General features: G+C 46.6%; 1 protein-coding gene across 1 annotated transcript in view; it reads left to right on the top strand.

The window, feature by feature from the left end:
- The window catches only part of PKDCC (protein kinase domain containing, cytoplasmic), a 126,745-nt gene that overhangs the window by 68,887 nt on the left and 30,104 nt on the right, over nt 1–27,754 (top strand). Inside the window, exon 5 of the mRNA XM_030194609.1 lies at nt 4,639–4,746. Within this exon, the coding sequence (XP_030050469.1) occupies nt 4,639–4,746 (108 nt within the window). The remainder of the gene's footprint in view (nt 1–4,638; nt 4,747–27,754) is intronic.

A 27,754-nucleotide genomic window follows, 5' to 3' on the forward strand; every position in this document is an offset into this window, starting at 1 on the left:
CAGTTAAGCGGAGAGGTCATGCATAAATTTAGGTGTGGCCATTTGCACCTAAATTTATATGGAGAGCACAATTATTCTGTCAAGGAACATCCATAGTGAAGAGCCATTTATTCAATTTTAAGGTCCTACTGAAGACATATTTTTCTTTTCGAACAAGCATTTGACTAAGGAATGTGTGCCGACTTGGAGTCAGCTCCCTGTTCTATAGTAGTAATCAATAGAAATAAAACATGGAAAAGAAAATAAGATGATACCTTTTTTTATTGATCCAACCTAATAAAGGAGTTTGAGAAATAGTAGTTAGTTTGTGGGTGTCTTACTAAATTACTACTATTACTACTACTACTTAACATTTCTAAAGCACTACTAGGGTTACGCAGCGCTGTATAATTTAACATAGAGGGACGGTCCCTGCTCAAGGGGCTTACAATCTAAGAGACAAGTGAACGGACAGTCCTAAAGGGGCGGTCAAATTGGGGCAGTCTGGATTTAGTGAACGGTAAGAGTTAGGTGCCGAACGCAGCATTGAAGAGGTGGGCTTTAAGCAGGGACTTGAAGATGGGCAGGGAGGGGGCTTGGCGTAAGGGCTCAGGAAGGTTGTTCCAAGCAAAGGGTGAGGCGAGGCAGAATGAGTGGAGCCTGGAGTTGGCGGTGTTGGAGAAGGGTACAGAGAGGAGGGATTTGTCCTGTGAACGGAGGTTACGGGCGGGAACATAGGGGGAGATGAGGGAGGAGAAGGTAGTGAGGGGCAGCAGACTGAATGCGCTTGTTTTATGGTAAGGACTCCAACACGGAAATCCTAAAGATCCAAATAATCAAAACGGAACCTCAGAACTCCTCATAAGGAAATTTCAAAAATGTTTAAGCGATAGCCCTATGCTTTAAGGAGTCAATTATTATCACTGGTTCCCATAAGGAGGAATAAGAGAAAAAAAAAACCCAGACGTAAAAAACTCATTAATAATGAGAAAAAAACAAATGAGGTGAAAAACTCTTTACCTCCTTATCAATAACCCATAAAAAGACACCAAACTCAAACTAACACAAACTGACCACAGCCTATATGTGTAGTAAACTACCACGGAAAAATCTCTATTCAAAAGGAGCAGTCCAAAAATAAATGATGGGACTTGTAAAAGACTGAAAAAAGTTCCGTGTTGAGTCCTTACCATAATTTAGTAAGACACCCACAAACTAACTACTATTTCTTAAACTCCTTTATTAGGTTGGATTATTATCTTTTGAGTTTGGTTTCCCTGTTTACTTTAGACCTTTTTTTATTGGACATAACTTAATACATTTTCTTGATTAACTTTCGAAGGTTGCCCTTCTTCGTCAGATCGGAAATAAGCAAATGTTGATAGATGACAGTATATATAAGTGAAACATCAAAGCATTTCAGTGACAGTCTAACAGGATGGGGGTGGATAGGTGAGAGACAGGAAGAGTCGGTGGATGAGGGACAGGGAGGTATGCATGGAGACAGGAGGGTAGATATCGTAGTGCACTGTTCTCTTGAGTGGATGTGTGTCTTGTATATTTACTGGTGTTCCTTTTCCTTTAGGATTCTATTGTTTTAGGGACCCTTTTACTTTGGCTCACCGAAAAATGGTCTGTGCTGGTGTAGGTGTATGTATTAGATGCACACAGGTCCATTTATCAGTGCACCTGAAAAAAAAAGGCCTCTCTTTGGACGAAAATTGATGTGCAGCAAAATTAAAAATTGGCGCGCATCCATTTTTGGCCTGAGACCTTACCGCTACCCATTGACTTAGCAGTAAGGTCTGACGCGTTAACCAGGTGGGTAATTGTCAGCATGTGTACACTGCTGATTACTGCCCGGTTAGCACCATGCGGTAGAAAAATATATATGTATTTTCTGCCAGGCATATTGAACGTGCATAAAAATTAGAATTACCACCCGGGGCACGCAGTAGCCGGGCGATAGTTCCAATTTGACGCGCATAGGCACCTGCGCACCTTAGTAAAAGGACCCCTTAATAAACATAACCATACCCATGACCCCTCCCATTTTCACACCCCCTTTTTTGGGCCATGCATATACTTTAGGCACGGATGCTATGCCTAATTTTACGTGTGTAATCCCCATTGAATTCTAATTAATTCCAATAATTGCTTGTTAAAAAGCCAATTATTGGCACTAATTGGCTCATTATTCTATAAAGTTGCACACAGAAATCGTGACTGCGCCTAAATTTGTGTGCCTACATTTTCAGCAGGCGTAAATGTTGGCACCTGAATAAGGTGTGAATTGGGCATATTCAATAAGCATGTGAGTAATTCATAGAAATATCCCTGAAGTGTCCCCTAAGCATGCTTCCCCTAAATATGCATCCTAGGATTTAATGCACAGATTATAGAATACGATCAATGCATAAATCCCAATTAAGGTCAATAATGCCAATTATTGACACTGGCTCATTAATCAATTATGTTATGCACACAAATCGGAAATGTACGTTGACTTGCACGAGCAACCTTAGTTGCCGTATATAGAATCCGGGGGAATCTGTATCATTGACAGTTGATATGATGTGTTTATTCTGCTCTCATTATGTTCACTATAAAATAAAGATTTTTTAAAACACTGATCCCAATATAGATCCCTGTGACACTCCTCTATTTGGAACTGGCCATTAATGTTTGAATATCTTTATTGAATCACTCAACAATGCAACAGTAGAATGTCAAAACCCAAGGTATTCATAAAATGTTTTTAGAACAGCAGAAGAAATGGTGAGAATAGTTTCTTAGTCCTTCCCCTCCCATAAACTCTGTTGTAACCCAAACCCTCCCTCATCCCCACTCCTATCCCCAGAAAACTGACCGCTTAACCCTACTCTCTGTTTTCTATCTAGTAACCACTTCCCAACCACAACAGAACGTTCCCTCCTTCTCTGGAGTCTCGTGAGGACTTTGTCAAAAGCTTTCTGAATATCTAGATACACTCCCGCCTTTGTTACAAGCCCTTTTTGCATTTGATATGTGCTCAAACCGACGCATGAACATTTATCTTGCATAAATGGTCGTGGTCGAGGTGTAGGAAGAACCCGCATGATAAAACACCTGACTAAGTTAAGTGAAATTCGGTGTGAATCTTGCTGTATCAAGTGAAGCAACTGAATTGATAACACCATTTAGATTTGCTACAGAGGTTTTCTGGCCAATGATGAAGAAGTCCCTTAAGCTTTGTATGCAAGGGGCTTCTCGAGACTTTTCCTCTGTATAAATTCAGACATTTATATGCTCTATTTTTGAGATCTCCCTACTGTCTAGATTTTTATAAACGTTTAAGTCCCCATTTTGCAAAGCTGGGATGTGTACATATGAAACCTAAGTGCAAGCAAATGACAAAGAGGCTTGGACTTGGCATGTTTTGGGTGGGACAGAGAGTGGCAAGTTCATAGACGCCTATGTGTTAAAAGATCAACATTGGGCGTTACACCTAATACCAAGCACCTTTAGGAGATGGTAACTAGCTGCTTTTTAGCAGCACTCCACGGCACCCTTAATCCCCCAGTTGTTTGTGATTCTGCCAAAAGCCAAACTGGAAAGGGAAACGGATCACTGTGAAAACACTGGGATAGGATCTGGTTATGTTTCTAAAGTCATACAGGGTAACCGGTTGGTTGCCAGCACATAGCTGGTTTTGTTCTCATTGTACAACATAACCAAGTATGTGATGGCTTTAAACCCATTGGTCTCGATATTCAGACCATGGGAGTTAGCTGGGCTGACTCCTGTGGTTGGTACTGAGCCCGTATATTGAGTGCCGGGCCATTTTCGGTGAGTGGCATTGAATGTCTGGTCTATTTTTGGTTGGTTTAAACATAACCAACCAAGCCGATATTCAAACTGGCTTGTTACGTTTAAACTGGCCAAAATATTCCAGGTGTTTTACGCAGCCAGATTTGAGAGGAGAGCCAAAAGATTAAGTGAATAAAAATGTTTTTAGAAAGTTTGGACAGAGAAGGCCTGTCTAAGGGAGGGCGGAAGGGAGTTTCATCGGGAGGGACCTAGGAAACTGGATGCAGTCTCATGAGAGCGTGACAGACTAAGGACTGTGAAGATCTCTGGATAGCCCTACACAGGCAGTTTCACTGGGCAGGGGCCTCTCCTGCCTGGTGAAATCGCTTTGAATTTCGACCCCTATATTTTTTTGAGCACCCTCTCACCCAGAGGGTACCATATTAGGTTCAGCTTCAAGCTCATTAGACTTAAAGTGGGAGATATTGGAACTATTGAGTTTACTTCCAAGGTGGACACCTTTGACCTCACTAAACATACAACAATCCTACGCCTGACTAGGTGATATTTGGGATATGATGATGGACATCTCTTAAGCACTGCCATGAGGTAATTGATTCCTGTACAGGTAGATAGGTGCTGTAGATATATTCAAGACAGCTCTCTGGAAATCAGTGTATTGATAAGTGTGTGTTTCAATAGAGTGTTGACCATCTAACCTTAAATGGAAGCTCCTACAAATGTACCTGTTCTCACCCCATTGAGTGGTAGAGTATCTCATCTATTCTTATGTGAGTCAAACAAAAAAGAGCTATGAAAACAGGTAGATATTATTTCTAATTAATGGTAGCTTTTCGCTATTATCTTTAGGAGAGCTCCGTTGGGGGATAGACGAAACATTTGCTCAACTGGAAAGAGTTTTGTATTTATACAAGAGTGGCTTATATCTACAGAACGCTTCACATGCACACAAAGCTGGTAAGATATCATTTAATTGTTTTTACTCAACCACTAACCTTCGACGGTTGAAGTAAGTTAAATTGGAGTGACGTTTATGTCTTTTCATCCTTCATCTTAATGTTCTCTTTTTGATGTGTTCATCAAATACCTTTGGCACCCTTTTACATGCAGTAAAAAGTGATCTTAGCATTCCCTTGTGTGGGTTTTTCCTACGCACAAAGGCCATTTTTGCTGCAGCTGTAAAAATGGCTTTTTTTTTGTATTAATGCCTTCGTCAGAGGTTAATTGGGTTATAACAGCTAAGAAGGTTGGTGTACAACAACGGAACACTGTTTCCTGCACAGTACAAATTGAATGTTCTTAATCGCTAAGCACAATCGGAGCAAAAATGGCCCTTCACTCTGAACTTCACTATGAAGTACCATGAAACCATATCAAAAATATACACATTTAACCAGTGGCTTAGCTACGTGGGGCCTGAGGGGGCCTGGGCCCCTGTAGATTTCCTCCTGAACCCCCCTCCCCCGCCATCGACTACCTTCGGTTTTGCTGGCGGGGGACCTGAATCCCTACCAGCTGACGTCCTCTTCGTCCTGCAGTCAAAAAAGTCTTCGTTCTGTTGCATGCTGACGTCCTGCACGTGCAACAGAACAAAGACTTTTTTGACTGCAGGACGAAGAGGACGTCGGCTGGCGGGGATTCGGATCCTCCGCCAGCAAAACCGAAGGCAGGCGCGGGGGGGGGGGGAGTCGAGAGGGCGGGAGGTTGTGTAAAGTGGCGGCGGGTTGGCAATGGGGGGTCGGCAATGGCGGGGGGGGGGGCTAAAATGTGCCCCCTCACCTCGGGCTCTGGACCCCCCTCCCACCGAAGTCTGGCTATGCCCCTGCATTTAACAGTACTGGAATTCACATATAGAGATATAATATAATGCTAGCATAATACTATGTATATTTTTTTCAAAAATGAGTGCAGAAATTCAAACTCCTCTCCAGTCCTGCCTCCCAAAATGTCTTCAGTCAGCACCAGGGGCGTATCTGAACTGCGGCGGTAGGGGGGGCCAGGGCCAGAGTGAGGGGGCACATTATAGCCGCCCGCCGCCGCCGCCATTGCCGATCCCCCTCCCCCCAGCAGCTGTCATTGCCGATCCCCCCCGCCGTTGCTGTCGCCTACCTTCGCTGGCGGGGGACCCCAACCCCTGCCAGCCGAGGTCCGCGTCCTCCTGCCGCTGCCGGTAAAATAATTCCGTCAGCTGGCGGGGGACCCCCAACCCCCGCCAGCCAAGCCGAGGTCCTTTCATTTCTAAAGCTGGCGCCGAAAGTTTCTTCTGAGTCTGACGTCGCTGCACGTTGTACGTGCAGGACGTCAGAAACAGAATGAGCTTCTGCCGGCAGCGGCAGGAGGACGCGGACCTCGGCTGGCGGGGGTTGGGGTCCCCCGCCAGCGAAGGTAGGCAACAGCAACGGAGGGGGAGGGTTGGCAGCGGTAGGGGGGTCCAGGGCGAAATCTGCGGGGGCCCAGGCCCCTGAGGCCCCACGCAGATACGCCCCTGGTCAGCACATATCAACCTTGCGATTTTATAAGTATTTTCCATCTAGTTTGTAAACTTTTAAAAACATGGTTGTTTTCAACAGTGTTTTAATGAATGTGGTTTGCTTTGTTTTTTTTTTTACTAAGGCGCATTTAGCAGATTTAGGGGTCCTTTTACTAAGGTGCACTGAAAAATGGGCTGCGGTACTGTGCACGCGTGTGTTGGGCGCGTGCAGAATCATTTTTCAATGCATCTGTAAAAAAGGCCTTTTTTAAATTTTTGCCGAAAAGGGGCGTGGGGCAAAATGAAAATGGCCGTGCATCCATTTTGGATCCGAGTCCTTACTGCTAGCCATCGACCTAGTGGAAAAGACTCGCGCGGTAACTGGGCATCAAATGCCACTTGGCACACGCCCAATACGCGCATCAGAAAATAAACATTTTTCAGATGTGCATATCGGACGTGCACCAAAAATGTAATTACCGCAAGAGCCACATGGTAGCCGGGTAGTAACTCCATTTTGGTGTGTGTTGGGTGCACGTAGGCGCTTACGTAGCTTAATAAAAGGGCCCCTCAGTGTTCGCTAAGATGCCCTTAGGAATATAATGGGCTTTTCAGCATTTTGCGCACGCTGAATCCACTAGTGTGCGTTAGTAAAAGGGGCCCTTAAAGTTTGCTGTATTAGTATTTAATAGTAGCTGCTTTATATATAAATCACTGTAACACTGCAGGTACAATTGTAGCCTATTAAATTAATACATCTAATCCAATACCATAAAACACTGCTGTTTGTTCAGAAATGACTTTAAAAATTGTTCTGCAAGGGACCCTTTCACTAAAGGGTTGGCGCGCGGAATCCGGAACTACTAGAGCAGCCTGGTGGTAATTCTGGCCCCAGCAGTGGATGTGGTAACAGCGGTTAGTGTATCTGGCTTTAAAAAAAGGTTTGGACAAATTCCTGGAGGAAAAATCCTTAGTCTGCTATTGAGACAGACATGGGAAGCAACTGCTTGCCCTGGGATTTGTAGTATGGAATGTTGCTACCCTTTGGGATTCTGTATGGAATCTTGTCACTCTCTTTAGGATTCCGGAATCTTGCTATTCTTTGGGGTTGTACACGGAATGTTGCTACTCTTTGAGATTCTGCATGGAATCTTGTCACTCTTTAGGATTCAAGAATCTTGCTATTCTTTGGTGTTCTACATGGAATGTTGCTACTCTTTTTAGGATTCCAGAATGTTGCTATTCTTTGAGGTTCTACACGGAATGTTGCTACTTTTTGAGATTCTGCATGGAATCTTGTCACTCTTTAGGATTCTGAAATCTTGCTGTTCTTTGGGGTTCTACATGGAATGTTGCTACTCTTTGAGATTCTGCATGGAATCTTGTCACTCTTTAGGATTCTGAAATCTTGCTGTTCTTTGGGGTTCTACATGGAATGTTGCTACTCTTTAGGATTCCAGAATGTTGCTATTCTTAGGGGTTCTACATGGAATGTTGCTACTCTTTGAGATTCTGCATGGAATCTTGTCACTCTTTAGGATTCTGGAATCTTGCTATTCTTTGAGGTTCTACACGGAATGTTGCTACTTTTTGAGATTCTGCATGGAATCTTGTCACTCTTTAGGATTCTGAAATCTTGCTGCTGTTTGGCGTTCTACATGGAATGTTGCTACTTTTTGAGATTCTGCATGGAATCTTGTCACTCTTTAGGATTCTGAAATCTTGCTGCTGTTTGGCGTTCTACATGGAATGTTGCTACTCTTTGAGATTCTGCATGGAATCTTGTCACTCTTTAGGATTCTGAAATCTTGCTGTTCTTTGGCGTTCTACATGGAATGTTGCTACTCTTTGAGATTCTGCATGGAATCTTGTCACTCTTTAGGATTCTGAAATCTTGCTGCTGTTTGGCGTTCTACATGGAATGTTGCTACTCTTTGAGATTCTGCATGGAATCTTGTCACTCTTTAGGATTCTGAAATCTTGCTGCTGTTTGGCGTTCTACATGGAATGTTGCTACTCTTTGAGATTCTGCATGGAATCATGTCACTCTTTAGGATTCTGAAATCTTGCTGTTCTTTGGGGTTCTACATGGAATGTTGCTACTCTTTGAGATTCTGCATGGAATCATGTCACTCTTTAGGATTCTGAAATCTTGCTGTTCTTTGGGGTTCTACATGGAATGTTGCTACTCCTTGAGATTCTGCATGGAATCATGTCACTCTTTAGGATTCCAAAATCTTGCTATTCTTTGGGGTTCTACATGGAGTGTTGCCACAATTTGGGTTTCTGCCAGGTACTTGTGACCTGGCTTAGCCACTGTTTGGAAAACAGGATACTGGGCTACATGGACCATTGGTCTGACACAGTATGGCTATTCTTATGTTGTTATGAACTTACTGCACAGCCATTTCTGTTTTTGACCTTTTTACCCTCTATGGTAAAAAGGGGCTTCGGCACATGGCAAAAACATGCGCTGCCATTAGCGCAGGGCTCCTTTTACCGCTGCTTGATAAAATGGCCCCTAAATGAATTTTACTTATTTCACTGCATTTATGTAGTGGATAGAGACAGATGACGAATGAAATTGGATTTTGGAACAGAAGTGTATATAGGGTCCCTTTTACTAAGGTGCACTGAAAAATGATCTGCGGTAGTGTAGACACGTATAGACATGTGTTTTGGGCATGCGCAGAATCAGTTTTCAGCGCACCGGTAAAAAAATGCCTTTATTAATTTTTTGCTGAAAATGGACGTGCAGCAAAATGAAAATTGCCACGCCTCCATTTTGGGTGTGATTCCTAACCACCAGCCATTCACCTATTGGTAAGATCGCATGCAGTAACCGGGCGGTAATGGTCTACAAGCGTAAAATACCGATTACCGCCCGTGCGCCAGAAAATAAACATATTTTCTGGCACACGTAGTGGCTGTGCGTAAAAAATGAAATTAGCACACGGGCCACGCAGTAGCCGGGCGGTAACTCGGAATTGCCACGCTTACGTGGCTTAGTAAAAGGGTCCCATAGTTTTTTGGGTTTTTTTATTTCATGGTCAGGGGTTCAAATAATAAAAGTTTTAATATTAAATTTTCTGTGAAGCTGTAAGGGATCTTAGTGCAGGTGTTCGGTTGCCTTTCTAATTCGCAGATTTTGTCACATTCTTTGCTGAGTGATGCCTGTCATCACTGGAAAATTATTTTCAGCCGTACAGTCTGTAATACAAACAATCCGTTGTTAACGAAGTGCTGAGGAGTTTGAGGTTTTCCGTGATGTTTCGCTTTCTTCTAGCTATGGTTGCTAGATCGGGCAATGTAAGATTTGGTGTTCAAAGACATTGTCTGCTAAGAAAGAGCTGAACGTTAGATAAATCAAAAAGAGTACCGTATTTTTTAATTTCAAATAATTTTTGTTATTAGAACCATAACAAAGAAATGAACAGTGAAGCAGGATATAAATACCTTCATCAAATAGCCTTATAAAGACATATACGTAATTGAGGTGATTAACATAGTAACATAGTAGATGACGGCAGAAAAAGACCTGCACGGTCCATCCAGTCTGCCCAAGAAGATAAATTCATATGTGCTACTTTTTTATTTGTACTGTCCTCTTCAGTGCACAGTCCGTATAAGTCTGCCCAGCACTATCCCTGCCTCCCACCACCGGCTCTGGCACAGACCGTATAAGTATGCCCAGCACTATCCCCGCCACCCAACCACCAGCCCCGGCACAGACCGTATAAGTCTGCCCAGCACTATCCCCGCCTCCCAACCACCAGCCCCGCCTCCCACCACCGGCTCTGGCACAGACCGTATAAGTCTGCCCAGCACTATCCCCGCCGCCCAACCACCAGCCCAGACCGTATAAGTCTGCCCAGCACTAGCCCCGCCTCCCAACCACCAGCTCTGCCACCCATTCTAGGCTAAGCTCCTGAGGATCCCTTCCTTCTGCACAGGATTCCTTTATGTTTATCCCACGCATGTTTGAATTCCGTTACCGTTTTCATCTCCACTACCTCCTGTGGGAGGGCATTCCAAGCATCCACCACCCTCTCCGTGAAAAAATACTTCCTGACATTCTTCTTGAGTCTGCCCCCCCTTCAATCTCATTTCATGCCCTCTCGTTCTACCGCCTTCCCATCTCCGGAAAAGGTTCGTTTGCGGATTAATACCTTTCAAATATTTGAACGTCTGTATCATATCACCCCTGTTCCTCCTTTCCTCCAGGGTATACATGTTCAGGTCCGCAAGTCTCTCCTCATACGTCTTGTAACGCAAATCTCATACCATCCTCGTAGCTTTTCTTTGCACCGCTTCAATTCTTTTTACATCCTTAGCAAGATACGGCCTCCAAAACTGAACACAATACTCCAGGTGGGGCCTCACCAATGACTTGTACAGGGGCATCAACACCTCTTTTCTTCTGTTGGTCACACCTCTCTCTATACAGCCTAGTAACCTTCTAGCTACGGCCACCGCATTGTCACACAGTTTCATCGCCTTCAGATCCTCAGATATTATCACCCCAAGATCCCTCTCCCCATCCGTACCTAGCAGACTCTCACCGCCTAACACATATGCCTCTCTTGGATTTCTACTCCCTAAGTGCATTACTTTGCATTTCTTCGCATTGAATTTTAATTGCCAAACCTTAGACCATTCTTCTAGCTTTTTCAGATCCTTTTTCATGTTTTCCACTCCCTCCGGGGTGTCCACTGTGTTACAAATCTTAGTATCATCCGCAAATAGGCAAACTTTACCTTCTAACCCTTCGGCAATGTCACTTACAAATATATTGAACAGAATCGACCCCAGCACCGATCCCTGAGGCACCCCACTACTCACCTTTCCCTCCTCCGAGTGAACTCCATTCACCACCACCCTCTGGCGCCTGTCCGTCAACCAGTTCCTAATCCAGTTTACCACTTTGGGTCCTATCTTCAGCCCATCCAGTTTATTTAAATTTGCAAATGACACAAAGCTGTTCAAAGTTGTAAGAATGCTTCTGGATTGTTGCAGGAAGACTTTAGGAAATGAAAGACTGGCTATCCAAGTAGAGGCTGAAATTTAATGTGGACAAATGCAAAGTGATGCACATTGGGAAGAATAATCCAAACCATAGTTAACCAGATGCAAGGATCCACCATAGGAGTCAGCACCCAAGATCAATATCTAGGTGTCGTCGTAGACAATACACTGAAATCTTCTGCTCAGTGTGTGGGGGCAGCCAAAAGAAGCAAACAGAATGCTCGGAATTATTAGGAAAGGGATAGAGAATATCCTCTGTACCATAAGAGCGTAAGAATACTGGGTCAGATCAACGGTCCATCTAGGCCAGTATCCTGTTTCCAATAGTGACCAATGTAGGTCACATGTACCTGGCAGAAACCCAAATAGTAGCAACATTCTGTGCTACCAATCCCAGAGCAAGCAGTAGCTTCCCCATGTCTGTCTCACTAACAAACATCGGCTTTTCCTCCAGGAACTTGTCCGAATCTTTTAAAGCCAGATAAGCTTACCTCTGTTACCATATCCTCCGAGAAAGAGTTCCAGAGCTTAACTTTTCATTGCGTGAAAAAATGTGTCCTATTTTTTTTTAAGTATTTCAATGCAACTTCATTGAGCTCCCTCCAGTCTTTGCACTCATTGAAAGAGTCAACAATTCTCATTCTACACCACTCAGGATTTTGTAGACCTCAATCATATCCCCCCCCCCCCCCTCAGCTGTCTCTTTTCCAAGCTGAAGAGCCCTAACCTCTTTAGCCTTTCCTCATACGAGAGGAGTTCCATCCCCTTTATCATTTTTAGTTCTTCTTCTTTGAACCTTTTCTAATTCTGCTCTTGCTGATTTGTGCCAGCGTTTCAATTGGACGTGAATTTACTAATACATCACACGCTGACGATATAATTGTCGTCATGCTTTGGATTTGTTTACTCCTTTTGGCGTAGCGTTTGTTCATCTTGTTCCCTACTTGTTTGAATTGTTTCGACTCCTGAGGCGGGCACTTCGTGTGCCGAAATGCAGGACTGCATCAAGTCCATTGTTTGATTTTATTAAACACTAGGGAAAAAATGCCCGTTTCTGAGCGGAATGAAACAGGCGCTAGCAAGGGGCCCCCTCCCTCCGTCCCTCTGAGCTACTTGCCTTGTTCGGGGTTCGCGTTGCTGTGTGTGGGGAGGGTTTTTTTTTTTTTTGCTGCGCCTCTGTGGCCGTGCCTGTGACGTTTCATTTCGGCCCTCAAGTATCATAGCTCCACCCTCGACGTCGTGACATTTTGACGCAAGGGCGGTGCAGACACTCCAGGGCACATCGGATATCTCGGGCGCCTCAACTTCCGTGGAGGCTTCAGAACGTTGGGGTTGCCTTTTATATAGAGAGATTTGCCCTTGTGTTGGAATTTGATTGGTCTACCCCCTTTCTTTTTTTTTTTTTCCTGCATTACCATCGACCATATAGTAAAACCTATGCTTGCATCTTAACGTAACTTAGTAAGAGGGTCTCAATGTTAAAATGGAGGAGTAGCCTAGTGGTTAGAGCACCAGTCTTGATATCCAGAAGTGGCTGGTTTAAATCCCACTGCTGCTCCTTGTGATCTTGGGCAAGTCACTTAGGGGGTCTTTTATTAAAGCTTAGCTCGAGTTATCTGCAGCAGGGCCCATAAGGATGGGCCGTGCCGCGGATAACTCGATCTAAACTTTAGTAAAAGACCCCCTAATGCTTCAGGGACAGAGAAATACCTGGTGCACCTGAATGTAACTCACCTTGAGTGGAGGAGTAGCCTAGTGGTTAGTGCAGCAGACCTTGATCCTGGGGAACTGATTTCAATTCCCACTGCAGCTCCTTCTGACTCTGGGCAAGTCACTTAGTCCTCCATTGCCCCTGGCACAAAATAAGTACCTGAATATATGTAAACCGCTTTGAATGTAGTTGCAAGGACCTCAGAAAGGTGGTATATCAAGTCCCATTTCCCTTTCCCTATTTGAGATTCTACATGGAATGTTGCTACTATTGGAGATTCTAGATGGAATGTTAATGTTGCTATTCCACTAGCAGCATTCCATGTAGAAGCCTGCCCTTGATCAGCAACGCGGCCGCGCAGGCTTCTGTTTCAGTGAGTCTGACGTCCTGCACATACGTGCAGGACGTCAGACTCACAGAAACAGAAGCCTGCGCGGCCGCGTTGCTGATCTGCAAGGGCAGGCTTCTACATGGAATGTTGCTAGTGGAGGAGTAGCCGAGTGGTTAGTGCAGCAGACTTTGTGATCCTGGGGAACTGAGTTTGATTCCCACTGCAGCTCCTAGTGATTCTGGGCAAGTCACTTAACCCTCCATTGCCCCAGGTACAAATAAGCGTTTGTATATATACAATTTACAACCTCCCCTGTTTCGACCCCATTGTGCCTGAATCGCACCTACCTATTCGACCTCACCATCACCTTGAATTTATTTCTCTACCGGACTTGGCGAACGCCTTTACGGTATTATGTAAGCCGAATTGAACCTGCAAATTGGCGGGAAAATGTGGGATTTAAATGTAACATAAATAATTTTGAAATGTCAGTAAAAACAATTTAAGTTCAGTACTGTATGTTAATGTGTTTAATACAGATTAAAAAATGTATCCCTTTAGTTCTTTAAAAGCTCGCTGCCCATTCCCCTGTTATCCACTGACCTTCCTTGAATGCATATCTTCCACAAAACTTGCATTTCCCTCCGAAATATAGTGAAAAGCAGCCTCTGTTTATAACCCTAAAGCATTTCAGTCATTGCTGGTCTCTAATCTGACTTGTAGCCATTTCCAACTATCCCCCTGTCCTCTCACCAGGCAGTTCACTGTACATGTCAGTACATTCCCGCCCCCCCCCCCCCCAAAAAAAAAAAAGCCATATTTGATAACCTTACAGTTTAACCTCTTCGGTGTTAATGTCAAATGCCTTTTGAAGTCTAAACAGATCATGTTGGCTGCTTCCCTCCTTCCATCTGCTTCTTATTTTCCTGTTCAGAATTTCACCTTCAATATGACTTTACCATTTTTAACTAGGAGTCTTCTTTTTTTGTTTGTTTTCTATTTTTGTAAATGTTTTATTCTCATATCCTTGACTTTTAAACACGACAACCTTGCTTTCCTTCTTGCCTCTAAATTTAACTTACTGCTACAGAATTTCCTGTTTCCTCTTTAGGGTTGTCTTAAACATTTATATAACAATGTCCTATTAACCTCTTAATTCTTGGAACGGTACTACTTTAATCAGTAGCATATTATTGATGTTGAATTAGAATAAGAGCTGGTTTAATATTTCATGAAATGATACACTTTCAAAATAGTCACATACTTATATTAGCCAAATGCCGGTAGTGTCGACAGTCGAATACTTTTTTTTCCTCAAAAGTAATTTGTGTAGAAAGTTATCTTGCATCAGTTGTGCTAAGTGTAGAACACAAGACAGATGTTTAAAGTTTTAATGGACATCTTTAAAGAATTGATTGGAAATGTGGTATAGCCTAGAATGTCTGTAATACCCTATACATCTACTATAATAAAACTCACCCTCAACGTTCTGAGGACACTGACGTCAGTGAAGCCAAGCTCTGACTTCCTTCAAAAAGGTTCGAAGGTTCGTGATGGTGAAGCCACCAAAATCGCTCCGGGCCCCGCCCTCGAGGTCGGAGCAATGGCAGAACAACGAACAGGTTGGCAGGGAGGGAGGCGGGGGGGAGGAGAATCACTCCGGGCCCCGCCCTCGTGTCAAACGTCATGACGTTGGGGGCGGAGCAATGGCAGAACAACGAAGGGGTTGGCAGGGAGGGAGGCGGGGTGGAAATCGCTCTGGGCCCCGCCCTCGCATCAAACGTCATGACGTTGGGGGCGGAGCAATGGCAGAACAACGAAGGGGTTGGCCGGGGGGGGGGGGGGGTGTTGGCGACGAAAACCTTGCTAGCGCCCGTTTCATTTGCTCTGAAACGGGCTTCTTTTACTAGTATGAAATAAAGAGCAGGTAGGAGTTATAATTTATACTTCCTTAAGAAAAGGACAGGTTTGGTTTCATCATAGCCGCTGGGGGGGGGGGGGGGGCAAAATTCCCCGGGCCCGGACCTCCAAGGGGGGCCCAGCGGCGCAGACCCATCCGTCGTCGACCATCTGCCCCCTGCATTGAAATCGCAGTCTCACCTCCGTGAAAGCAGCGCTGCAGGCAGCAGAATGCCTCCCTTCGGCCCTCCTTCCCTCCCTGTGTCTCGCTCTTGTCTGACTAACTTCCGCGAGGGCGGGACACAAGGAGGGAAGGAGGGGCGAAGGGAGGCGTTCTGCCTGCAGCGCTGCTTTCACGGAGGTGAGACTGATTTCAATGCAGGGGGCCTGGCCCGGTGGCGGGGGGGGGGGGGGGGGAGCGGCAGCGACCTCAGGGGAGGGAGGGGGGAGTGGCGGTGGTGACCTCTGCTCATAGAACAAATCCCTCCTCTCTGTCCCCTTCTCCACCATCACCAACTGCACGCTCCGCCCTATCTGCCTTGCCTCTCCCTATGCTTGGAACAAACTTCCTGATCGATACGCCAAGCCCCCTCCCTGCCCACCTTCAAATCCTTGCTCAAAGCCCATCTCTTCAATGTCACCTTCGGCACCTAACCATTTCACCTCTATCCAGGAAATCAGGAGTGCCCCAATTTGACTGTCTGCACATGTTGTCCATTAGATTGTAAGCTCCTTTGAGCAGGGACTGTCCTTCTTTGTTAAACTGTACAGCGCTGCGTAACCCTAGTAGCGCTTTAGAAATGTTAAGTAGTAGGGTGGAGGGGGAGCAGTGGGTGCGGCGATCTCGGGGGGGGGGGAGTGGTGTCGACCTCAGGGATGGAGGGGGGAGCGGCGGCGGTGACCTCGGGGCGGCAGGGGCGGGGCTTGCTCCGGGCCCGGCCCAGTCTCTCAGCAGCCCTGGGTTTCATCTGTATTGTTTGCAGGCCATCTCCACATTTTACATAAGAAAAGCATTCTATTACCGCGGGGCTCTTTTACTAAGCTGCGTAAGGGCCTTCATGTGCCAATTCCAAGTTGCCGCCCAGCTACCGTGTGTGCTGGGCGGTAATTTCATTTTTGGCGCGTGTCCCCTACACGTGCCAGAAAAGTTTTTTTATTTTCTGGCACATGGCGCTACTGGGTGGTTAAAAGGCATTTGACGTGTGTAGACCCTTAATTGCTCGGTTAACGCATGAGACCTTACCGCTAAGTCAGTGGCTGGCGGTAAGGTCTCAGACCCGAAATGGACACAAGTCAATTTTTGTTTTGCTGCACGTCCATTTTCGGTCAAAATAACTAAAAAGGCATTTTTATAGGTGCGCTGAAAAATGGATCTGCGCGTGCCCAAAACACGAGCTTACATTACCGCTGGCCATTTTCCAGCATGCCTTAGTAAAAGGACTCCGTAGTCTTTTACACTTCTATATTGCCTTTCCCCCAAAAATTGTGATCCAAAGTGGGTTATAATATCTGATTTAAAAACAACGCATTTTAGTCAAAATACATACTGCCTGATGTTCAAAGCGATTTAAGACTCACTCTGTACAAGTCGGCCATCGATATTCAGCGGTACCTAATCAGGCAGTGCCAGTGAATATCAGATCTGACCGGCCATTTCAAAAGTGGGCAGAAGGGCGGTGTTCTGGATGCAGAGTCAGGGAGGAGCCAAGAGCTATGCGGTTGCCAGCAATATTCAGCGCCAGCGCCTGCGTAACTAAGGGCCCCTTTTTACTAAGCTGCATAGGCATCTATGCACGCCCAACACGCCCAGCTACCATGTGGCCCGTGCGATAATTTCATTTTTCACGCGCGTCCACTTCGCGCACCAGAAAAAATATTTATTTTCTGGCGTATGGCGAAAATCGGGCAGTAACTCTAACTTGACGCGCTTAGGCGATTACTGCACGGTTAACGTGAGAGACCTTACCGCTAAGCCAATGGCTGGTGGTAAGGTCTCCGACCCAAAATGGACGCGCACCAGTTTTTATTTTGTCGTACGTCCATTTTTGGCAAAAATTTTAAAAAGCCCTTTCTTACAGGCACGCTGAAAAATGGATCTGCGTATGCCCAAAATATGTGCTTATACTAGCGCAGCCCATTTTTCAGCGTGCCTTAGTATATGGACCCCTAAGTGACCAATTAGGACTGCATAGCCCTTATATGGAAGGCTGACCTCTAGTGGTAGTACAGCGATACTGCTGTGAGAGCTTGTGGCCATTTTAAAGCATTCAGGGGGTCTTGTACTAAAGCTTAGCTTGAGTTATCTGTAGAAGAGCCCATGGGAATAAAATGGGCCCTGCTGAAGAAAACTCGAGCTAAGCTTTAGTAGAAGACCCCCTCAGCTGCTAGGGGCAGTGGCAAGTGAGAATCACTCTTGCCTGGAAGACCCTCCTCTGGACCACCAGGGATAATAGGTAGGCCCTAGAGGGGGGTGAAAGGGAGTGGGCCATCTCAGAAGTGCCTTTCTTGGTGCTGGTCTCACTGGTGGGGGGGGGGGGTTGTCTCATGGAGGGAACATCCTGGGGGGGGGGGGCATTTCAAGGGGGCAGAACATGAGTTGCAATCAATGGGGGGGGGGGGGGTACAGGAAGGTGTTGGAATTGGTGAGGGGTGAAGAGTGGAATGACAGAGGAACTTACGTGGATCCCAGCTGATATTCATCCAGGACCCACAGAAGTATCTCATGCAGTTCCAGGCTGAATATCGACTGGGATCCAGCATAAGCACCAGATATTCAGTGCCGGTGCCCAGACGTGGCAAAAGCTTAATCTAATTGACCTTCCACCCAGAAACAGTTCCAGTTCTTCCCCATCCTACCTAAATTTACATTAGCCAGACTGCAACGGCCTCAAATACAAGTCTACCTACGCATCCAGCTTCTCCTTCATAGGAACACAGTTATGGAATGCACTGCCTAAAATCTTAAAATTAACTCAGAACCACCTAAATTTCAGGAAATTACTGAAGACCACCCTGTTTAAGAAGGCTTACCTTCATGACTCAACTTAATTTACCTCTTCCTGTTACAGCGAATTCCATGGACCCTTACCTTTAAGGTGGGATAAACATAAAGGAATCCTGTTCAGAAGGAAGGGATCCTCAGGAGCTTAGCCTTGAATGGGTGGCAGAGACGGTTGGGAGGCGGGGCTAGTGCTGGGCAGACTTATACGGTCTGTGCCAGAGCCGGTGGTGGGAGGCGGGGCTGGTGGTTGGGAGGCGGGGCTAGTGCTGGGCAGACTTATACGGTCTGTGCCAGAGCCGGTGGTGGGAGGCAGGGATAGTGCTGGGCAGACTTATACGGTCTGTGCCAGAGCCGGTGGTGGGAGGCGGGGCTGGTGGTTGGGAGGCAGGGATAGTGCTGGGCAGACTTATACAGTCTGTGCCAGAGCTGGTGGTGGGAGGCGGGGCTGGTGGTTGGGAGGCGGGGCTAGTGCTGGGCAGACTTACACGGTCTGTGCCAGGGCTGGTGGTTGGAAGGCGGGGATAGTGCTGGGTAGACTTATACGGTCTGTGCCAGAGCCGGTGGTGGGAGGCGGGGCTGGTGGTTGGGAGGCGGGGCTAGTGCTGGGCAGACTTATACGGTCTGTGCCAGAGCCGGTGGTGGGAGGCAGGGATAGTGCTGGGCAGACTTATACGGTCTGTGCCAGAGCCGGTGGTGGGAGGCGGGGCTGGTGGTTGGGAGGCAGGGATAGTGCTGGGCAGACTTATACAGTCTGTGCCAGAGCCGGTGGTGGGAGGCGGGGCTGGTGGTTGGGAGGCGGGGCTAGTGTTGGGCAGACTTACACGGTCTGTGCCAGGGCTGGTGGTTGGAAGGCGGGGATAGTGCTGGGTAGACTTATACGGTCTGTGCCAGAGCCGGTGGTGGGAGGCGGGGCTGGTGGTTGGGAGGCGGGGCTAGTGCTGGGCAGACTTACACGGTCTGTGCCAGGGCTGGTGGTTGGAAGGCGGGGATAGTGCTGGGTAGACTTATACGGTCTGTGCCCTGAAAAAGACAGGTACAAATCAAGGTAAAGTATACACAAAAAACTAGCACATAATGAGTTTATCTTGTTGGGCAGACTGGATGGACCGTGCAGGTCTTTTTCTGCCGTCATCTACTATGTTACTATCCACCTTATAATTGAAAGAGAAAAACGCCTAGATTTCGACCCAAATTGGGAGATAGACGTTTATCTCACAAAAACAAATAAATCGGTATAATGGAAAGCCGACTTTGGACGTTTTCAACTGCACTCCATCGCGGAAGCGTACAAAGTTGACAGGGGCGTGTCGGAGGCGTGGCGAAGGTGGAACTGGGGCGTGGTTATCGGCTGAGGAGACATAGAGGCATATTTTCAAAGCACTTAGCCTCCCAAAGTTCCATAGAAACCTATGGAACTTAGCCTCCCAAAGTGCTTTGAAAATATGCCTCATGGGCGCCTTTCGCCGATAATGGGAAAAAAAGTATGCGTTTGTAGCTAGAATTTAGGGCACTTTTCCTGGACCCTGTTTTTTCACGAATAAGGCCCCAAAAAGTGCCCTAAATGACCAGATTACCCCCAGAGGGAACCGGGGATGACCTCCCCTGACTTCCCCAGTGGTCACTAACCCCCTCCCACCACAAAACATGATGTTTCACAACTTTTTATTTTCACCCTCAAATGTCATACCCACCTCCCTGGCAGCAGTATGCAGGTCTCTGGAGCAGTTGTTAGGGGGTGCAGTGGACTTCAGGCAGGTGGACCCAGGCCCATCCCCCCCCTACCTGTTACAATTGTGCTGCTTAATGCTTATTAGTCGTCCAACCCCCCCAAACCCACTGTACCCACATGTAGGTGCCCCCCTTCAGCCCTTAGGGCTATAGTAATGGTGTAGACTTGTGGGCAGTGGGTTTTGAGGGGGATTTGGGGGGCTCAACACACAAGGGAAGGGTGCTATGCACCTGGGAGCTCTTTTACCTTTTTTTTTTTGTTTTTGTAAAAGTGCCCCCTAGGGTGCCCGGCTGGTGTCCTGGCATGTGAGGGGGACCAGTGCACTACGACTCCTGGCCCCTCCCATGAACAAAAGCCTTGGATTTATTCATTTTTGAGCTGGGCGCTTTCATTTTCCATTATCACTGAAAAACAAAAACGCCCAGCTCCCAAATTGTCGAATAAAACATGGATGTCTATTTTTTTCGAAAATACGGTTCGGTCCGCCCCTTCACGGACCCGTTCTCGGAGATAAACGCCCATGGAGATAGACGTTTTCGTTCGATTATGCCCCTCCACATTACTTTATTATTCACTCTTATTATCTCTGTTGTTCTTTTCGATATCTATAAGTTTACTATTTTTTATTACATCATTATGTTATTTAATTGAACTGTAGTTTGCCCTGTGGTCTTGCAAGCCACATTGAGCCTACTACTGGTGGGAAAATGTGGGGTATAAATGTGTTAAATAAATAAAAAAAACACTGATTATCCAGGGCTAATTCAGCAGGCGGCAGTCAGCATTTAATAAAAAAAACCACTGACCGCTATTGGCTGAATATCGGCCTGACTGAAATGTAGTTTGTGAGCAGGTCAAATGTATTTTTGTCAAGGCAAAGAACATGAGACAGGATCATTAAGTGAATAAAAGATACTAATGATTAAGCTTCTGCTCCTGAAAGAGTTGATCTGTACTGGTAGGTGTTGGAAAGGAAGGACATCTCTGTTGAAAATCAGTTAGCAAAAGAAGTGGTATCAGCAATCAGTAGGGATGCACAATGATACTACCTGTCAGTCCTATCTGTCGTGTAAAGTTTAACCACATGAACCAGGCTCCTGGCACAGAAAGAGCTGAAGCTTTAAGCTTTCACAACATTTCAACTGTAAGCTTGATTTTATAATGCTGTAAATTGTGTTATCTCTGGACTTTGTTTCATTAACCCAGAAGCAAAATCAGAGTGTCCTGAAAGCCATTGTGCATCCTGCAGTCTTGAAAGGCAAAAGGTTGTTTTAACTTTTCATGTAACGGCGGCTTCTTTTTCTAGCACTCAAGCAAGTCATTTTGAGGCTGATGTACTAAAATGTGCAAAATTTTGTGCAATGGTAGTGATTTAGTTGGACTTGTATGCAAATGAGCCCCCTGGAAAATATATACACAAAAGATTTCAGTGCCTTGTAACCAGGATTTTAAGGGGTCCTTTCACTATGGTGCACTGAAAAAACGGCCTGCGGTAGTGTAGGCGCATGTTTTGGCCGCGCGCAGCTCCGTCTTTCAGCGCACTTGCAAAAAAATGCCTTTTAATTTTATTTTTGCTGAAAATGGACATGCCTCAAAATAAAAAATTGCCCTGCGTCCATTTTGGGTCTGAGACCGTACCGCCAGCCATTGACCTAGCGGTAAAGTCTCATACGGTAACCAAGCGGTAATGACCTACGCGTGCCAAATGCCTGACTACCACGTGGCTCTTGCGATAATTTCATTTTTGGCGTGCGCGTCCGATACGCGTGGCTGAAAAATATTTTTTTTTAATTTTGGGGCATGCGTCACGGATGCGCGCCAAGTGGCATTTGGCATGCGAAGGTCATTACCACCCAGTTACCGCGTGAGTCTTTACTGCTAGGTCAATGGGTGGCAGTAAAGTCTCGGACCCAAAATGGACGCGTTGCGATTTTCATTTTGCTGCACGTCCATTTTCAGCAAAAATGTTTTTTAAAGGCCTTTTTTTACAAGTGTGTTAAAAAATAGATCGTTGTGCGGCCAAATCCCATGCCTACACTACCGCAAGCCATTTTTCAGTGCACCTTTGTAAAAGAATCCCATAGTGTTTAAACTGATATGACTGGGGCTCATTTGTACCATTATGATTAATTTCCGTGCTAGGTTATAAATAGCCACGATAATGATGATACTAATTCCAATACCAGAGTGCATGCCGTTGCTGTTTATCAATGCTTCAGATACCTTTGCACTTCCAAGGGCCCTGTTCACTAAGTCGCACTAACGTTTTTAGCACGCACTAAATGCTAGAGTCGCCCATGTGGAGGGGCATAATCGAAAGGGACGCCCAAGGTTTTCTGAGGACGTCTTCGCAGGACGTCCCTGTGAAGGGGCAGGGAAACCCGTATTATCGAAACAAGATGGACGTCCATCTTTCGTTTCGATAATACGGTCGGGGATGCCCAAATCTGGAAATTTAGGTTGACCTTAGAGATGGTCATCCTTAGACTTGGTCGTTTCTGATTTTCGGCGATAATGGAAACTTGAGGACGCCCATCTCTGAAAAGACCAAATCCAAGCCCTTTGGTCATGGGAGGAGCCAGTATTCGTAGTGCACTGGTCCCCCTGACATGTCAGGACACCAACAGGGCACCCTAGGGGGCACTGCAGTGGACTTCAGAAATTGCTGCCAGGTGCATATCTCCCTTACCATGTGTGCTGAGCCCCCCCCCCCAAACCCCACTCCCCACAACTGTACACCACTACCATAGCCCTTATGGGTGAAGGGGGGCACCTAGATGTGGGTATAGTGGGTTTTGGAGGACTCACATTTACCACCACAAGTGTTACAGGTAAGGGGGGATGGGCCTGGGTCCGTCGGTCTGAAGTGCACTGCACCCACTAAAACTGCTCCAGGGACCTGCATACTGCTGTGATGGACCGGAGTATGACGTTTGAGGCTGGCATAGTGGCTGGCAAAAAATATTTTTAAAGAATTTTTTTGAGGGTGGGAGGGGGGTTAGTGAACACAGAGAGTAAGGGGAGGTTATCCCCGATTTCCCTCCGGTGGTCATCTGGTCAATTCGGGCACCTTTTCGTGGCTTGATCGTAACAAAAAATGGACCAAGTAAAGTCATCCAAGTGCTCATCAGGGATGCCCTTCTTTTTTCAATTATGGGTCGAGGGCGCACATGTGTTAGGCACGCCGAAGTCCCACCTTCACTACGCCTCCGACACCCCCCCAGGAACTTTGGTCGTCCCCGCGACGGAAAGCAGTTGGGGACGCCCAAAATCGGCTTTTGATTATGCCGATTTGGGCGACCCTGGGAGAAGGACGCCCATCTTCCGATTTGTGTCGAAAGATGGGCGTCCTCCTCTTTTGAAAATAAGCCTGATAGGCAACTTAGCATTTAGCGTGTGCTAATCATTAACACGCCCTTAGGGCTGCTTAGTAGACAGGGCTCCAAATGTAAATAATTTCCTTAATAGAGAGTAATCAAAAAAGCCATGGAAACATTCTCCAGTCTAAATTTGAAATGCAAAGCAGCAAGTAGAATTTTTGAACTGATTAAAGAATGCCATGCACAGTTCCAGAATCATTTTTGTACAACCTGATGTAACACCATGAACAAAGAGAGGCATAATGGCATTACTTTTGGAAAGATTTTGGCTGGGTCACTGAACCATGGTGTATTGGCAGGTGATAACTAAAAAAAGAGACCGAGTAAGCTTCCAAGTATAACTGTTGCTTGTAGTTCTTCTGCAGTGACTGAAATAAATATCCATTAAAAATGATTAAAATCAGACTGAGTGGATTTCGAGGAAGACCACAGGCTGCATCGGTCCATGGTGCGACCGCACCTCGAATATTGTGTTCAATTCTGGTCACTGCATCTCAAAAAAGATATAATGGAATTAGAAAAGGTACAGAGAAGGGCGATGAACATAGGCGCCCGGTATAAGAGGCTTTTGGGGAGGCTAAGCCTCCCTAGCCCGCAGCAGGACGGATCAGCTGTTTCTTTCTCTTGGACTCCGAGAGTAGACCAGTCCTGATTCTTCTTTGCAGACAGTGCTGCTGCCGGCTCGCCATCATGCTGAGCGCCATGCCCAGCCCACGCCCAGTTCCGACCGCTACTCGGTCTCTCACCGCGCGCCGCGTCCCAGGCCCCTCCTCTTTTTGCCTCCACTCCACACCGCTGGCGCCGATCCACCTTAAACCGGCTTCGTTTGGTTCGGGCTCGCAACGTCACCGATCGCATCATCATGATGTGCTTCTTGCCTCACAGGCTCAGCCAGTCAGGGTCAGCCTTCCCTAGAGAGCTCCCGTCTCGTCACTTCCTGTTCCGCATAAGCGGGAACGCACGGGAGGGGCCGCCTGTCATCACTGTGCTTGAAGGCTGGTTAAGAGTGTCTGAGGCGTTCCCAGACCCAGAAATTGTGGCGCGCAGCGCACATTGGATTTCAGGACAAGAGAGGTAGGTGCTGCTGACTCTGAAGGTTTTATGTTTAAATCGTTTTTATTCAAGAGATATGTATGAACATTATTTGTAATACAGTTACAATTCTTTTCTGTTTAACCCATTAAACCGAACCCCCCTTTTCTTAATCTTCCCCCTTCCCCCCCCCCCAAGTTGACTCTGAAGGTTTTAAGTCAAAATAAAAAAATAAATATTTTGTTTCATGCAGATCTCTTTTATTTAAACATAACTAAATGGGCTATAAGCCCCTAATGCTTATCTAATACCTACATTTAATAAAAGGTGTTAATTGTAACTTTTATTTTTACTTATTTTTTTCTGTGTCAGACAATTATGGATGTAAGCCCTACCCCCTAACCACACCCCCTTTAGCCTCCCCAAACAGTTGGGCCACCGACCGCCTATGGCGATGAAAATGATAAAGGGGATGGGACGACTTCCCCATTAGGAAAGGCTGAAGCGGCTAAGGCTGTTCAGCTTGGAGAAAAGACGGCTGAGGCGAGATATGATATAAAATAATGAGTGGAGTGGAACAGGTAGAGGTGAATCATTTATTTACTCTTTCCAAAAATACTAGGACTAGGAGGCATTCAATAAAGCTACAAAGTAGTAAATTTCAAACGAATAGGAGAAAAATTTTTCTTCACTCAACGTGTAATTAAACTCTGGAATTCGTTGCCAAAGAATGTGGTAAAGGCGGTTAGCTTAGCGCAGGGGCGTAGCCACGGGTGGGCCTGGATGGGCCCAGGCCCACCCACTTGCCCTCCAGGCCCACCCATCCAAATCCTTCATCGCTGTCGCTGCCTTTTCTCCCGCGGCTTCCGGGAGGCAGCGATCAGCGTTACCTGTCAGTGCCTGCCCTGAAATTATGCTTCTCTTCTCCCCAGGCTTCGCCCCGCTCGTTTCTTCGCTCATCGGCAGCGCTACGCTGCGCTGCTATTCAAACAGGCAGCTCCGCTCCTCTGCCGCGTCCATCCGGCCCTCTGATGCACTTCCTGTTTAGTAGGGCTGGATGGACGCGGCAGAGAGGAGCAGAGCTGCCTGTTTGAATAGCAGCGCAGCGTAGCGCTGCCGACGAGCGAAGAAATGAGCGGGGCGAAGCCTGGGGAGAAGAGAAGCATAATTTCAGGGCAGGCACTGACAGGTAACGCTGATCGCTGCCTCCCGGAAGCTGCGGGAGAAAAGGCAGCGACAGCGATGAAGGATTTGGATGGCGGGCCTGGAAGAGTAAGTGCTGGATTTGTGGTTGGTTGGTTGGGGGGGAAGGGATACTTTTGCCAGAGACAGAGTCAGACTTGTAGGAGGAAGGGGATTAGAGGGAACTGGGAAGGAAAAGAGCTGCTGGAGGTGGAAGGGGCTGGAGAGCTTCTGGAAGAGGGAGGGAAGGGAGAGAGCTGCTAGACATGGGAGGGAGAGGAGAAAGGGGTTGGAGAGCTGCTGGACAAGGGAGGAAGAGGAGGAAGGGACTGGAGGGAAGGGAGAGAGCTGCTGGACATGGGAGGAAGAGAAGGAGGGGACGATGGAAGGGAGAGAGCTGCTGAAGGAAGGGAAGGAGGGGACTGAATGGAAGGGAGAGAGCTGCTGGACATGGGAGGGAGAGGAGGAAGGGGCTGGAGAGCTGCTGGACAAGCTAGGAAGAGGAGGAAAGGGGGAGAGCTCCTGGACATGGGAGGAGGAGGGGACGATGGAAGGGAGAGAGCTTCTGGACATGGGAGGGAGAGGAGGAAGGGGTTGGAGAGCTGCTGGACAAGGGAGGAAGAGGAGGAAGGGACTGGAGGGAAGGGAAAGAGCTACTGGACATGGGAGGAAGAGAAGGAGGGGACAATGGAAGGGAGAGAGCTGCTGAAGGAAGAGGAGGAGGGGATCTGGGTGGAAGGGAGAGAGCTGTTAGATGTGGAAGGAAGAGGAGGAGGGGATCTGGATGGAAGGGAGAGAGCTGCTGGACATGGGAGGAGAACTGGAGGGAAGGGAGAGAACTGCTGGTACAGCACAAGGAGGGAGGGAAGGGAAACAGAGATACCAGACCAAGGAGATGAAGGAAAAGGGAATATTAAACCTCCAGCTTGAGGGAGGGAGGCAGGAAATCAAGCAACCAAACCAGATGCTGGAAAGAGGAGGGAGTGAGAGGGAGAGAAGCTGGATGGGGTAGGGTCAGAGAGGGTAGAAATATATTGGCACTGGGGACAAAGAGAGGGGAGAAGATGGACATAGGGACACAGAGAAAAGGAGATACTAAACATGGAGGAAGATAGAGGTACAGAGATGGAAGAAGATGGAAGGATGGCAGAGAAAGAGGGAAAACAGATGGAAGGATGGCAGAGAAACAGGGAAAATGGATGGGTGGGGAGAGAGACACTGGATGGAAGGATGCAGAGAGAAAGGGGAGAGACTGGAAGGATGTGGAGAGAGAAGGGACACTGAACAGAAAAGGGTAGAGAGATAGACACTGGTTAGAAGGAGGGAGAGAGACATTAGATGGAAGGATCAGGAGAGAGGGTAGATGGGTGGAAGGATGGGGAGAGAAAGAGGGAGACGCTGGATGGAAGGGTAGGGAGAAAGAGGTGACACTGGATGGAAGGATGCAGAAAGAAAGAGAGGAGACTATTGGAAGGATGGGGAGAGAGAGGGGAGACACTGGAAGGATGGGGAGAGAAAGAGGAGAGCTGCTGCATGGAAAGGGGGAGTAGTGAAAGATTGGAGAATAAGAGGAAGGGGCATGGGGAGAACAAGGGTGAAAGATGAAAAGCCATAAGTAGATGAAGGAAATTAAAGAATGGATAGTAAGAATGAATTAAATCTGGACACAGAGAGAGGCAGAAAAATATTGAAGAAAGCAAAGAAAAAGGAGAGAAAAATGACAAATGGCCAGGAAACCCTGGCAGAAGAGTTAAACGAAAGTAAGCAGAATCTAGAGACACAATGAGACAAAGTAAATGGCCATACAACAAAGGTAAAGAAAATAATTTTATTTTTAATTTAGGATAAAGTAATATGGTGTTAATAAAGTTTCGGAGACCAATACTTCCTTTCTTAGGTCAGGAGAGGATACCGTAACAGCATTATACTGACCTGAGGCAGGAGGTTTTGGCCTCTGAAAGCTCACTGAAAAGGATTAGTAAATTGTCTGAAATCGGATGCACTGAAAAGCAGCACTTTACCCTGTGTGACAAATGCATCTGAGTGTGACTAAATTTTGCTGGGGGGGAGGGGGGTAGAGAGAAAATTTTGTGCCCACCCACTTTGGGTTCAGGCCCACCCAAAATTGGCACTCTGGCTACGCCACTGGCTTAGCGGGGTTTATAAAAGGTTTGGACAGCTTCCTAAAGGAAAAGTACATAGGCC

The sequence above is a fragment of the Microcaecilia unicolor genome, chromosome 3, assembly GCF_901765095.1.
Source record: "Microcaecilia unicolor chromosome 3, aMicUni1.1, whole genome shotgun sequence".
Taxonomy (NCBI): Eukaryota; Metazoa; Chordata; class Amphibia; order Gymnophiona; family Siphonopidae; genus Microcaecilia; species Microcaecilia unicolor.